At 45.1% G+C, this 14,934-nt stretch overlaps 1 protein-coding gene across 1 annotated transcript; it reads left to right on the top strand.

Annotated features, from left to right (window-relative positions):
- The first annotated feature begins 7,717 nt into the window (after positions 1–7,717).
- Positions 7,718–14,723, top strand: LOC124707428 (receptor-like serine/threonine-protein kinase SD1-8). Its single transcript, XM_047239083.1, has 7 exons — positions 7,718–9,128; positions 12,689–12,823; positions 12,968–13,143; positions 13,338–13,548; positions 13,640–13,877; positions 13,973–14,123; positions 14,221–14,723. The coding sequence occupies exons 1-7, from the start codon at positions 7,826–7,828 to the stop codon at positions 14,539–14,541; spliced, it is 2,535 nt and encodes an 844-aa protein (XP_047095039.1). The 5' UTR covers positions 7,718–7,825; the 3' UTR covers positions 14,542–14,723.
- Positions 14,724–14,934: the final 211 nt, after the last annotated feature.

Raw genomic sequence — 14,934 nt, 5'->3', positions numbered from 1 at the left:
TACTACATGTATCATTTTCCAATTCCAACCATATAACAATTTAACGAAGAGGAAACTTCGCCATGAATATTATGAGCTAAGAACACATGTGTTCATATGAACCAGCGGAGCGTCTCTCTCTCCCACACAAGCATGATGTAATCCAATTTATTCAAACACAAACAAAAACAAAAGCAAACAAACGAGACGCTCCAAGAAAAAGCACATAAGATGTGATGGAATAAAAATATAGTTTCGGGGAGGAACCTCGATAATGTTGTCGATGAAGAAGGGGATGCCTTGGGCATCCCCAAGCTTAGACGCTTGAGTCTTCTTGATATATGCAGGGGTGAACCACCGGGTGCATCCCCAAGCTTAGAGCTTTCACTCTCCTTGATCATAGTATATCATCCTCCTCTCTTGACCCTTGAAAACTTCCTCCACACCAAACTCGAAACAACTCATTAAAGGGTTAGTGGACAATAAAAGTTAACATGTTCAGAGGTGACACAATCATTCTTAACACTTCTGGACATTGCATAAAGCTACTGGACATTAATGGATCAAAGAAATTCATCCAACATAGCAAAAGAGGCAATGCGAAATAAAAGGCAGAATCTGTCAAAACAGAACAGTCCGTAAAGATGGATTTTATTAGGCCACCAGACCTGCTCAAATGAAAATGCTCAAATTGAATGAAAGTTGCGTACATATCTGAGGATCATGCTCGTAAATTGGCATAATTTTCTGAGCTTCCTGCAGGGCAGTGGGCTCAGATTCGTGACAGCAAAGAAATCTGGAACTGCGCAGTAATCCAAATCTAGTACTTACTTTTCTATCAACGGCTTAACTTGGCACAACAAAACTCAAAACTAAGATAAGGAGAGGTTGCTACAGTAGTAAACAACTTCCAAGACACAAATATAAAACAAAGTACTGTAGCAAAATAACACATGGGTTATCTCCCAAGAAGTTCTTTTCTTTATAGCCATTAAGATGGGCTCAGCAGTTTTAATGATGCACTCGCAAGAAATAGTATTTGAAGCAAAAGAGAGCACCAAGAGGCAAATTCAAAACACATTTAATTCTAACATGCTTCCTATGCATAGGAATCTTGTAAATAAACAAGTTCATGAGGAGCAAAGTAACAAGCATAGGAAGATAAAACAAGTGTAGCATCAAAAATTTCAGCACATAGAGAGGCATTTTAGTAACATGAAAATTTCTACAACCATATTTTCCTCTCTCATAATAACTTTCAGTAGCAACATGAGCAAACTCAACAATATAACTATCACATAAAGCATTCTTATCATGAGTCTCATGCATAAAATTATTACTCTCCACATAAGCATAATCAATTTTATTAGTTGTAGTGGGAGCAAATTCAACAAAGTAGCTATCATTATTATTCTCATCAAGTGTAGGAGGCATAGTATAATCACAACAAAATTTACTCTCAGCGAGTAAGTGGCATCAAAAGACCACTATCATTATAATCATCGAAATAGGAGGCAAAGTATCATCAAAGAAAATTTTCTCCTCAATGCTTGGGGGACTAAAAATATCATGAAAACCAGCTTCCCCAAGCTTAGAACTTTCTATATCATTATCAACAATGGTGTTCGAAGCGTTCATACTAATATTACTACCAGCATGCAAAGAAGATTTCATAGGTTTTTTAATTTTCGCATCAAACAATCCATGTTTTAAATCAGGAAATAGAATAAGAAGCTCACTCTTGTACATTATGCCAAACTAGTGTAAACAAGAAACAACAAGATGCAATTGCAGGATCTAAAGGAAATAGCTTCGAGCACACACACAACGGCGCCAGAAAAATACTTTACCTGGGACCGTAGTATGAGAGCCTTTTTACCTTTCCTCCCCGGCAACGGCGCCAGAAAAGTGCTTGATGTCTACGGGAGCTTCTATTCTTGTAGACAGTGTTGGGCCTCCAAGAGCAGAGGTTTGTAGAACAGCAGCAAGTTTCCCTTAAGTGGATACCCAAGGTTTATCGAACTCGGGGAGGAAGAGGTCAAAGATATCCCTCTCATGCAACCCCGCAACCACAAAGCAAGAAGTCTCTTGTGTCCCCAACACACCAAATAGGTGCACTAGTTCGGCAAAGAGATAGTGAAATACAGTGTGGTATAAATAAGTATGAGCAAGTAGCAACGGTGCCAGTAAAAGTGCTTGGCGTGTAGTTGATGGTGGTGGTATTGCAGCAGTAGTAACGCAGTAGAAACGAGTAACAAGCAAGTAGTAACTCAAGCAGTAGTAACGCAGCAGTAGTAAACAAGCAGTAGTAACTCAGCAGTATTTAGGAACAAGGCCTAGGGATTACACTTTCACTAGTGGACACTCTCAACATTGATCACATAACAGAACGGATAAATGCATACTCTACACTTTTGTTGGATGATGAACACATTGCGTAGGATTACACGAACCCTCAATGCCGGAGTTAACAAGCTCCACAATAATGCTCATGTTTAAGTAACCTTTAGTGTAAGATAGATCAACGCTACTAAACCAAGTACTAGCATAGCATGCACACTCGTCACCTTCATGCATATGTAGGAGGAATAGATCACATCAATATATCATAGCAATAGTTAACTCCATAATCTACAAGAGATCATGATCATAGCATAAACCAAGTACTAACACGGTGCACGCACCGTCACCTTTGCACACATGCAGGGAGGAATAAACTACTTTAATAACAAATCACTAGAGTAGCACATGGATAAATTGTGATACAACATGCCGCAATCTTAAAGAGATATAAATAAGCACCTCACTATGCCATTCAATGAGTAAGTATTCTCGTGAAATCTAGCCTAAGAGACCCACACGGTGCACACACCTGTCACCTTTACACACGTGGGACGAGGAGTCTCCGGAGATCACATAAGTAAAACTCACTTGACTAGCATAATGACATCTAGATTACAAGCATCATCATATGAATCTCAATCATGTAAGGCAGCTCATGAGATTATTGTATTGAACTACATAGGAGAGAGATGAACCACATAGCTACCGGTACAGCCCCGAGCCTCGATGGAGAACTACTCCTCCTCATGGGAGCAGCGAGCGGTGATGAAGATGGCGGTGGAGATGGCAGCGGTGTCGATGGAGAAGCCTTCCGGGGCACTTCCCCGCTCCGGCAGCGTGCCGAACAGAGATCCCGTCCCCGCGATCTTGGCTTCGCGATGGCGGCGGCTCGGCAGGTTTCGTGGGTTTCGTCAATTGGTATCGGGTTTTCTGATCCAGGGGCTCTTTATAGGCGAAGAGGCGGCGCCGGGGGTCGAAGGGCTGGCCAAACCCTAGGGGGCGCGGGCCCCCTAGGCCGCGCCGGGCATGGTGTGGTGGGCTCCGTGCCCCCCTCCGGTCCCTCTCGTGTGTTCTGGATGCTTCCGGGGATTCTAAGATCTTTGGCGTTGATTTCGTCCGATTCCGAGAATATTTCGTTACTAGGATTTCGAAACCAAAAACAGCTAGAAAACGAGAACTCGGCACTTCGGCATCTTGTTAATAGGTTAGTTCCGTAAAATGCACGAATATGACATAAAGTGTGCATAAAACATGTAGATAACATCAATAATGTGGCATGGAACACAAGAAATTATCGATACGTTGGAGACGTATCGTGGGATAATATCTACCAATAAAAGCATCCTTGCATTTAGTCCAGGAATCAATACTATTCTTAGGCGAGAGATAGCAACCAATCTTTAGCTCTTCCTCTTAATGAGAAAGGAAACAATTTTAATTTTATAATGTCACCATCTACATCTTTATACTTTTGCATTTCACATAGTTCAACAAAATTACCGAGATGGGCAAGCAAGATCATCGTAACTAACACTGTGAAAATTGCTCTCGCATAACAAGATTAAGTAAAGCAGGTTTAATTTCAAAGAATTCTGCTGTAGTAGCAGGTGGAGCAATAGGTGTGCATAGGAAATCATTATTATTTGTGCTAGTGAAGTCACACAACTTAGTATTTTCAGGGGTAGCCATTTTAGCAGTAGTAAATAAAGCAAACTAGATAAAGTAAATGCAAGTAAACAAATTTTTTTTGTGTTTTTGATATAGCAAACAAGACAGTAAATAAAGTAAAGCTAGCAACTAATTTTTTTGTGTTTTGATATAATGCAGCAAACAAAGTAGTAAATAAAATAAAGCAAGACAAAAACAAAGTAAAGAGATTGAGAAGTGGAGACTCCCCTTGCAGCGTGTCTTGATCTCCCCGGCAACGGCGCCATAAAAAGAGCTTGATGGCGTGTATTTCACACGTTCGTTGGGCAACCCCAAGAGGAAGGTATGATGCGCACAACAGCAAGTTTTCCCTCAGAAAGAAACCAAGGTTTATCGAACCAGGAGGAGCCAAGATGCACGTTGAAGGTTGATGGCGGCGGGATGTAGTGCGGCGCAACACCAGGGATTCCGCGCCAACGTGGAACCTCGCACAACACAACCAAAGTACTTTGCCCCAACGAAACAGTGGAGGTTCTCAATCTCACCGGCTTGCCAGTAACAAAGGATTAACCGAATTGTGTGGAAGATGATTGTTTGCGAGAGAAAACAAGAAAAACAAGTATTGCGAGCAGATTTGTATTTCGGTATTAAAGAATGGACCGGGGTCCACAGCTCACTAGAGGTGTCTCTCCCATAAGATAAAAGCATGTTGGGTGAACAAATTACAGTCGAGCAATTGACAAATAGAGAGAGCATAACAATGCACATACATGTCATGATAAGTATAGTGAGATTTAATTGGGCATTACGACAAAGTACATAGACCGCCATCCAACTGCATCTATGCCTAAAAAGTCCACCTTCAGGTTATCATCCGAAACCCTTCCAGTATTAAGTTGCAAAGCAACAGACAATTGCATTAAGTATGGTGCATAATGTAATCAACAACTACATCCTCGGACATAGCGCCAATGTTTTATCCCTAGTGGCAACAAAGACAACACAACCTTAGAACTTTCTCGTCACTCGTCCCGTGTGTCAATGCAGGCATGAACCCACTATCGAGCATAAATACTCCCTCTTGGAGTTAAGAGCAAAAACTTGGCCGAGCCTCTACTAGTAACGGAGAGCATGCAAGATCATAAACAACACATATGTAATAACTTGATAATTAACATAACATGGTATTCTCTATCCATCGGATCCCGACAAACACAACATAGAGTAGTACATATAGATGATCTTGATCATGTTAGGCAGCTCACAAGATCCAACAATGAAGCACAATGAGGAGAAGACAACCATCTAGCTACTGCTATGGACCCATAGTCCAGGGGTGAACTACTCACTCATCACTCCGGAGGCGACCATGGCGGCGTAGAGTCCTCCGGGAGATGAATCCCCTCTCCGGCAGGGTGCCGGAGGAGATCTCCGTAATCCCCCGAGATGGGATTGGCGGCGGCGGCGTCTCGGTAAGGTTTTCCGTATCGTGGTTTTTCGCATCGGGAGTTTCGCGACGGAGGCTTTAAGTAGGCGGAAGGGCAGAGTCGGGGGCCGACGAGGGGCCCACACCACGTGGCGGCGCGGGCCCCCTTGGCCGCGCCGCCATGTGGTTTGGCCACCTCGTGGCCCCACTTCGTATGCTCTTCGGTCTTCCGGAAGGTTCGTGGCGAAATAGGCCCCCGGGTCTTCGTTTCGTCCAATTCCGAGAATATTTCGTTACTAGGATTTCTGAAACCAAAAACAGCTAGAAAACAAGAATCGGCACTTCGGCATCTTGTTAATAGGTTAGTTCCAGAAAATGCACGAATATGACATAAAGTGTGCATAAAACATGTAGGTATCATCAATAATATGGCATAGAACACAAGAAATTATCGATACGTCGGAGACGTATCAGGAACCGTACCTGTATTGATACGAGTTACACTTTTCTACTGAAATGTGCAACTAGAGGTTTTGTATATTAGTTGCAGTTTTCTCCAACAATGTGCAAAACTAAAAACCGATTTTTGGTATGAGTTGCACTTTTCTCAAGAAATATGTAAATAGCATTTTTTTGTTTCCAGATTTTTTTAAGTCCTTTTACTTGTTCTTCAATTTTAAATCACTTGCACTTTCACTGTCTAAATTTTATTTTTCGGTGAAGTACCAGTACTAGACTAAGTGAGATTAAAACTATTATTAATTAGCTCCATCCAAATTAAAAGGACGTACGATATGTTGTTCAACAAGTAGAAAGCTAGCTCATCTTCAAAAAAAAAAAAGTAGGAAGCTAGCTAGCCAATTAAACATGGGGATATGCTGCTCTTCAGGCGCGTCCTCAGCGAAATGGTGGCTCGCTGCGTGCTTCTAGGGCGTCGGCGGAGACATAACAAATTCTCAGTCAACTGCTTCCTAGCCACTCCCATATTAATGATGAGAATCGCCTGTATTCATACTCCGCAGAATAGATAAAATTCGCTAAACTATCTTAACAAATATAGGTATCTTGGCAAACGGAGCTTGGTTCTGGTGGTTAGATGCCTTGTGGTGGAACTAGCCACCCAGATTTAAGTCCTAGATTTGGCATGTGCGTTTGCATTTATCTGGATTTATTTCAGGATTTAACCGGCGCTAAGCTTTCAGTGATAGGTGACGTGCACGTCAATAGCGAGGCGCCAGTGGTGACTTCGTCAACCTCAAGATATGCCGGCTCAGTCTCTCGGAGGTGCTCATAGGGGTAGGGTGTGCATGCGTGCGTTCATAGGGGTGTTTGTACGTACGTGTTTGTGAGCATCTACGTTGTACTGTGTTCTAAAAAATAGGTATCTTGATATCATATTGGTGCTGTGATTGTTATTTTCTCGCTAGACGGAATACCTACGGCAATAACAGTATCAAATTCCACGACACAGTTACAAAAATCCTAGAAAACACGCACGCGCAGCTGCCGCCTCCGGTTCATCTTCCTCCATAGATCGGTTCCCTCTTATCCGGTCGGCTTCGTCGGTATCGCGAGGAATGGGGAACCCGATCTATGCGTGGAGTTTCCAATAAAAGTAATGTTTTGATTAGATTATGTTAGTATTTTGGTAGCCGTCTTCTTGTTGGTTTACCTCAATGGAGATGCATCGTCTGCAATAAGTGATCTTCGACCATTCGTTTGGCGACGAGATCTACATCCCGGCGTCAATGGTGGTGTTGAAAGATTACAATTTTCTAGGTATGGGCTTTGAGATCTTGCTTCGCTAGATCGATTTTGGATCTTTTGTCGTTGTTGTCGCGAGGAGAATTATCCTCGCAGCTTTTGTCCCGGCTGTTACGTCCTCGACAATGGTGATTCGTACTCTCGGCTCTCCATCGACGACGACAAAGGTAGTTGGCTGTTATTACCTGACATACCGGTGTTGGTACTCTTGCCGATGTTGAATGACTACTTTAATGGTTGCGTCTGCGCACGCAGCCTTAGCATTGTAGCTCAAAAAATTATGGAAGAACTTTCGTCGGTATTTACAGGTCTATGGTTTGTTATTTATCTTCTTCAGAAGAGTACAAGATTGTGTTCTGAGAAGAAAGATTTTGAAGACCTCAAAAATTTGTTACTATCTTTTAAAAAAAAATCGTTGGAGTCATGTATATCTACCATGTACTATTTTATTACTATGAATATATGTGGTACTAATCGTTAAAAATATATTCCACTACACAGTTGACACTTTCTTTATAATTGAAGAAGCGCTCGCGAATCGTTACTGTGTAACACTGGCCTTACTGAAAGCTCCGTGTAACATAATCAAGAGGATGCTCTCGCATCTTTGCCGCGAGCTTAACAGGCTAACAGCTACTCTGTACAGCCGCTGCGCTCCCCGCGGCGATGGCTAGCCAGCTGCTGTGCCTCCTCCAGCTGCTGCTGCTGATGCTCTCGTCGTCTTCCCACGCCCGAGACATCATCTCGCCGGGCCAGCCGCTGAGGGGCAACGACACGCTGGTCTCTGCCGGCAGCGGCAGCTTCGTGGTGGGCTTCTTCACTCCGCCGGGCTCCAACAACACCTACGTCGGCATCTGGTACGCCCGTGTCTCCGTCCGCACCGTCGTCTGGGTCGCCAACCGCGCCGACCCCGTCCCGGGCCCCGTGGAGGACAACGCCGGCGCGACCCTGTCCGTCTCCGCCGACGGCACGCTCGCCGTCGCCGACGCCAACTCCACCGTCGTCTGGTCCGTCTCCCCGGCGCCCGGCGCGGGCGCCGGGCAGTACACGGCGCGGATACGGGACGACGGCAACCTGGTGGTCTCCGACGCTGGCGGGCGCGTGGCGTGGCAGGGGTTCGACCACCCCACCGACACTCTGCTCCCCGGGATGCGCGTCGGGATGGACTTCGCGACCGGCGCGAACATGACGCTGACGGCGTGGACGAGCCCCTCGGACCCGTCCCCCGGCCCGGTGGTGGCGGCCATGGACACCTCGGGCGACCCGGAGGTGTTCATCTGGAACGGTGGCGAGAAGGTGTGGCGGTCGGGGCCCTGGGACGGGCTCCAGTTCACCGGCGTTCCCGACACGGTGACCTACACGGGGTTCAGCTTCCGGTTCGTGAACACGCCCAAGGAGGTGAGCTACAGCTTCCAGGTGCCCAACTCGAGCTTCCTGTCGCGGCTGGCGCTGAACAGCACGGGCGCCGCCGGCGGGCTGCTGCAGCGGTGGACGTGGGTGTGGGCGGCGGGCGCGTGGAACATGTACTGGTACGCGCCCAAGGACCAGTGCGACGCCGTGAACCCGTGCGGGGCCAACGGGGTGTGCGACACCAACGGCTTCCCGGTGTGCTCGTGCCTGCGCGGGTTCGCGCCGCGGTCGCCGGAGGCGTGGGCGCTGCGGGACAACCGGGCCGGCTGCGCGCGCGCCACGCCGGTCGACTGCGGGAACGGCACCGACGGGTTCGCGGTGGTGCCGCACGCCAAGGTGCCCGACACGACGGCCGCCGTGGTGGACTCCGCCGCCAGCCTCGCGGACTGCCGGGAGAGGTGCCTGGGGAACTGCTCCTGCACGGCGTACGCCAGCGCCAACCTCAGCGCGCCGTTCGGACGCCGCGGCTGCGTCATGTGGAGCGGCGCGCTCGCCGACCTCCGCGTGTACCCAAGCTTCGGCCAGGACCTCTACGTCCGCCTCGCCGCCGCCGATCTCGGTACGTACGTGTCCCGATCAGCATTATTTTTCTCTCGTAATTCTGCCATGTGATTACTCATGATGATGCATGCTGGTTGGTGAGATTTGTTGCGACCTATCATCTGACGCGCAAGATTACAGACAGCATTGGCATCTGGTCATTTTGTTTTGGGTTCTCTTGGGGGCATTTAGCTTTTTGCCATGTGCGCACGACTTTAGTTTGTCCCGATCAAACAGCAGAGAGTGGCGGAATGCCGACCTAGATCTTGCTTTCAGCACAGGGTTTAATCAGTGAGGGGCATCTCTCCATGCATTTGGGCCTCACTCCACTCTTTTCAGTACTCACCAATCTGAGTAGTCAAACCCACTTTTTAGGAGGGAAAAAGAAAATAGAGTAATTCATTACGATTATGGAGTACTTTGAGTATAGTCATATTCATATCATAATGCAAGTGTGACTAATCAGCACCTTTGGTTAACGGATAGTATTATTATACAGTAGCTTAAAGCTTGGTTAGATGAGAGGTTGTGATCAAATCCTGGAAAGACAACAGATAAAGCAAACTTTAAAAACAAGCCAATTCTTGGTTCCACATAAACGTGAAAGTACTTAGAGGCCATCATTTCGTGCCGGAACTGAATCAAGATTCCATCCAACGTGTTTGGCTGTCATAGAACTACTAGAACCGTCATTTCAATTGGAAATTCTAAGAACTGGTATTGTATGTTAAGTAAACTTCTATCTATGATCATGCCATTCTTCTGGAAATCATTTCATAAATCTTTGTGGCAGCGAACATGATTTTTCAGCTTGGAATTTCAGTTTGGCCAATGGAATGATAGCATCCATGTCATCTCATTCCTGCCAAGTGAAATAAAACGAGGTGTACCAAATGAGCATTTAGTTAATCGCCTATTATCAACAGCTTCCGGGGGAACTTAGCAATTTTGACATGCCTTTAGACCTTCGATTGTTCTTTTATCGGTTCTAGCCAATGCATCTTCTTTGGGTTGGGCCTCTAGTGCCTGCCAAGTAAGGGCTCCTTTGATTCATAAGAATTGCATAGAAATTGTGTAGGATTTGAATCCCATAGAAAAAATTTCTACACATATTATTTGATTCATAAGAACATATCCTATAGGAACTAATCCTATAGGAATCGTATAGTGTGAATCCTATAGGAAAAACCATGAGATCATACCTCATGCAAAACTTCCTTTGCTACAATCAATCACACTTCATCTTTCCATAGAATTCAAGTAGCCATGACATTTCAATCATATACTTTTTCTATTCCTATGTTTTTCTATTTTATGAAACAAAGAAGCCCTAAGCATTTGTTCTATACGAGCTTTTATGGAAGAGCACAAACTGACAGCAACAACTGGTACTAGTAGAAATCATCATCTATAAAATGATTATACATTGAAAATATTCTCTGCTAGCTGCCTTCCCTGCTGGATACTCCAAGTGGATCCTATGTGGACCCTATGGGTCAATGATCAGTGAGCAGTCATAGAATTAGAAATTTTGATATCAGAAACAAGATGCCTGTACAAGCAAGCAATTTTCATTTTGCAAGAGGTGGCGTGGATAAGCTTCAATTCAGGAGAAGAGAATCTCCATGATATACATGGAGACAAAAATTAAGGCTCCAACTCTTACCAAGATCTCATATATCTCCACGTAGCAAGTACCCCTGTACCGTGGTCTTTCAGACGATCACCCTGATCTGATCTAACGGGCTTGATCCAATGTATGGGAGTACGAGCGAAACACGGTTTGTCGATTCAGCAATTGATTCCACTCCACGCAACTCCACAAATCCCAATCATTCAGTCACAGTTCATTCCTGAAATAGCTGCAGAACAGCACATGGGAAATTAACCAGTAAATAGACCTGACACATTATTACTAGTAATTTAGCACGTCGATCTCACTTTAGAGTTGGTCCTGCTGCTGCTGCACAATTCCGGTCCTAATCTTATCCCCAGTGGCCCTGCTAAGCGAAAATGTACACGATATGTTCTTTCCTTCAGGAAGAAGCGAACGTAGCTTTTTTGTGTCGGAATGGTCCAGGTCACTCATAAAGCTAGAACCATCTAGTCCAAATCTTAGAGTGAGGTTAGATGTTTCTAGTGCACTGGTTCCATATTTGGTAGTAAGCTGGATGGTGGTCGAACATCAGGTCTAAATGCCGTGAGGAATTGCAGGACATTGTGATGAATGACACCCAACCATGTCCAAATCCACATGTTTTTCTTAGGTGTGGATGTCTGTTTCCACATGTGGTTGACCTGTATGACACATGACTGATGCATTCATGACATTACATTCAGTTGGAAGGGACCAAACAATTTGCATGTTTTGGTACCAAATTGAGTATACACTACATATTTACACTGTCAGAAAAAAACCTACCAGTTTCGTATTACTTCTTTAGTGGATTTCAAGGAATAGCAGGCAAGGTGTCGCCATAATTATGTAATAGCTGATGCTCCATTTTCAAAGGAAATAATCAAGACACGCAAGCAAGAAAATTAACATACCTGGACAAGTTGTTGGCACTCCAAAACTTCACAGCTTGGAAGCTGTTACTGAACTATCTGAAGACTTCTTCGTCACAAAAAAAGCAATGTATTTATACATATCACATCATCATTCAAATATTTCTGTTGGAGACGAAGGACAGATGTTGGACCAGTTTTTGCTTTGCACCTGCAACATTATAAGAGTTCATCTCCCACATGATCGTAGCTTGTGTACTGTGAGCGAGGCATTTGGATCCACGGTGCCATTGTTCAGAATTCTACAGAACAGGACCACAGACTTGAAAGGCTTAAAACTTGGTAGGGCATGACCACCTACCAGCATTTGATCCCATTGCATCCCGTGTTCTACAAGCAAGTGTTACATAAAGCATTTGACACCTTAACTTGGTTGAGAATATTTTGAATGAACTGTAAGCCCTCATATGTGCAGAATTTTATACAACCTACATATGTTTTAAATAGCCGGCTACAGGCTATAGCCGCGACCTCCCTAAACAGCTATAACCCGGCTATAGCCGGCTATTTAAGGACTTCGACACCTTTTAGCGGGCTAATGCAGTTAGCTGCACCATGAGGGAAAGGCTATAGCAGGCTATAGCCTGGGTATAGACAGCTATTTTAAACTATGCCTACATATCAGATCATGAACTTCGGTACAAAAGATCACACAGATGAACAAATCAAAATAAAATTAATGCCATATATAACTAGATTTATGCAACCTATGTTTCTATGTCGGCATTCGTGAATACTTCAACACAAAGTCACGGTTAGGCTAATAACTTCAACCACTGCAAAATGCAATTATGTTCTTTTCGCAGTACTCTTTGTTTAGCAGTCGTACAAATGCTTACATTTATCACCCAAGGGAATGGTCAGAATTCAAAAGTAGCATAACACCCCTGTGCATATTAATGTAATATATATGCACAGACAAATGTTCTTTTTTTTTCTTATGAACACAGTTGGATGCTTTATCTACAATCGTGTCCATGATCAAACTTAGATTGGTAATTTCTTGCACAGATTCAGTTAGCAAGTCTAAGAAGAAGGGGCAAGTTATAATTGCAGCTGCCGTCAGCGTCTGTGTACTGGCAGTTATTCTGGCACTTATAGGGTTCTTCTTTTGGAAAAGAAAGAGGACAAAAGCAAGATCATCAGGTAGCTCCAAATGATCTATGTGTCTCTTACTTCCAGAAAATAAGAACATTAGCTCTCTTTAGTCGAAATATAAAAGAAGACTCCCAAGGAAAATAACTAACCTATTATTTGCTGTTGTCATTTCTAAATTTGTTGTTCCAATAGAAACACCAAGTAAATGGAGTGGTGTATTGCACAGCAGAACACTACAATCCGAAGGAACTAGTCATGGGGCTGACCTGGACTTGCCAATATATGATTTGGAGACTATAGCAGCAGCCACAGAGGGCTTCTCAGCTGACAATAAGCTTGGTGAAGGTGGCTATGGGCCAGTATACAAGGTACTGAAGTTTCAAAGACAATTCACTATTAGTGTCGAAGCATCAGAAAATTGGAACTTCAGCTCTTGCATACAAGTATAACAATACGTCATCAGTAGTCAAAAACTCCCAAAATCAAAGATGACCTTTCTAAGTTTTCATATTACAGAGCATTCACATATGTCTGATTAACAATACTTGCTTAAAAAATACAGGGTATGCTTGAAGATGGACAAGAAATAGCTGTTAAAACGCTTTCGAAGGCATCAGCGCAGGGTCCCGATGAGTTCAAGAATGAGGTCATGTTGATAGCAAAACTCCAGCATCGGAATCTTGTTCGACTTATTGGGTGCTGCATCTGTGGACAAGAAAAGATACTCATATACGAATACATGGCAAACAAAAGCCTGGACTTCTTTCTGTTTGGTATACACCTAATTAACCTCTGTGAGCATGAAAGTTCCCTCTTAACTTTCAAGGAACAAGCACCAATTAACTTTATATATGTTATTATCAGACAAATCCAAGAGCATGCTTCTCGACTGGCGAACCCGGTACCGCATAATCGAGGGGATCGCCCGAGGTTTGTTGTACCTTCATCAGGACTCGAGATACAGGATCGTCCACAGAGACCTGAAGACAGGCAACATTCTTTTGGATAAGGACATGACTCCCAAAATCTCAGACTTCGGCATGGCAAGGATATTCGGCGGCGATGACTCTGAAATCAATACGCTTCGAGTGGTTGGCACATAGTAAGTAGCTACAAAGTTTCGACAAACAATTCAATAACCTTATATTAACAATGTCAGTACCCTGACATGGATGATCTTTACATGATTCGGTACAGTGGCTACATGGCTCCCGAGTATGCGATGGACGGGGTTTTCTCGGTGAAATCAGACGTGTTTAGCTTCGGCGTCATAGTGCTGGAGATCATCACCGGTATAAGGAACAGAGGTGTCTACAGCTACTCCAACCACCTGAACCTTCTAGCACATGTAAAAGCCTGAACAAGTTTCCTTACCAAAATCCAAGACCTAATTAAGCACCTCTGAGTTTCTCACCTGCCAGTATCTCTGAATTTCTTGTCACCAGGCATGGAGCTTGCTGAGCGAGGGGAAGAGCCTGGATCTGGTGGACGAGACCCTGCAGGGGACATTCGACCCGGAGGAGGTGCTCAAGTGCCACAAGGTGGGGCTCCTGTGCGTGCAGGAGAACCCGGAGGACCGGCCCCTCATGTCGCAGGCGCTCACGATGCTGGCCGCCGCCGACGCCGCCTCGCTGCCGGCCCCCAAGCAGCCCGGCTTCGCCGCGAGGCGAGCCGCGGCGGCGGCGACGACGGAGGACACGTCGTCGAGCAGGGCTGACGGCAGCTTCGTGGACAGCATGACCATCACCATCATCGAGGGACGGTAGAGATGGCGCGGACCGGCCGATCGATCGGAGCGCGACTGGGAAAGACTGCGACGGTGTTGTGAGTTGCATGGGTTCTAGCGGTGAATTTTGAGTGAATTTTGCCCAGCTACTGGGCAAGTTTAGATGTGTTTACACAATTGTATAGCAAAGTCAAATCAATGTATTGGCGGGGGTCGAGGTTCTTCACCTTGCAGACGGCGGCGATGACCTCCGTCGCGGTTGCGGCCGCTGATTTCAAAACCAGCCATCGCGGGAACGTCATGGGCCTGCACCCGAATCCACCTGAAATTCACATCTTTAGCTAACTTCAGCTACTGAAACCACGAGATCGTTAAAAAAAGGTCAACATTCGCGAAGAAAAGACAACTCGTTCCGCACGCGACAAGTGGCGCG

Source organism: Lolium rigidum, chromosome 4 (assembly GCF_022539505.1).
Source record: "Lolium rigidum isolate FL_2022 chromosome 4, APGP_CSIRO_Lrig_0.1, whole genome shotgun sequence".
Classification (NCBI taxonomy): Eukaryota; Viridiplantae; Streptophyta; class Magnoliopsida; order Poales; family Poaceae; genus Lolium; species Lolium rigidum.
This window is presented reverse-complemented; position numbering and strand designations above follow the sequence as displayed.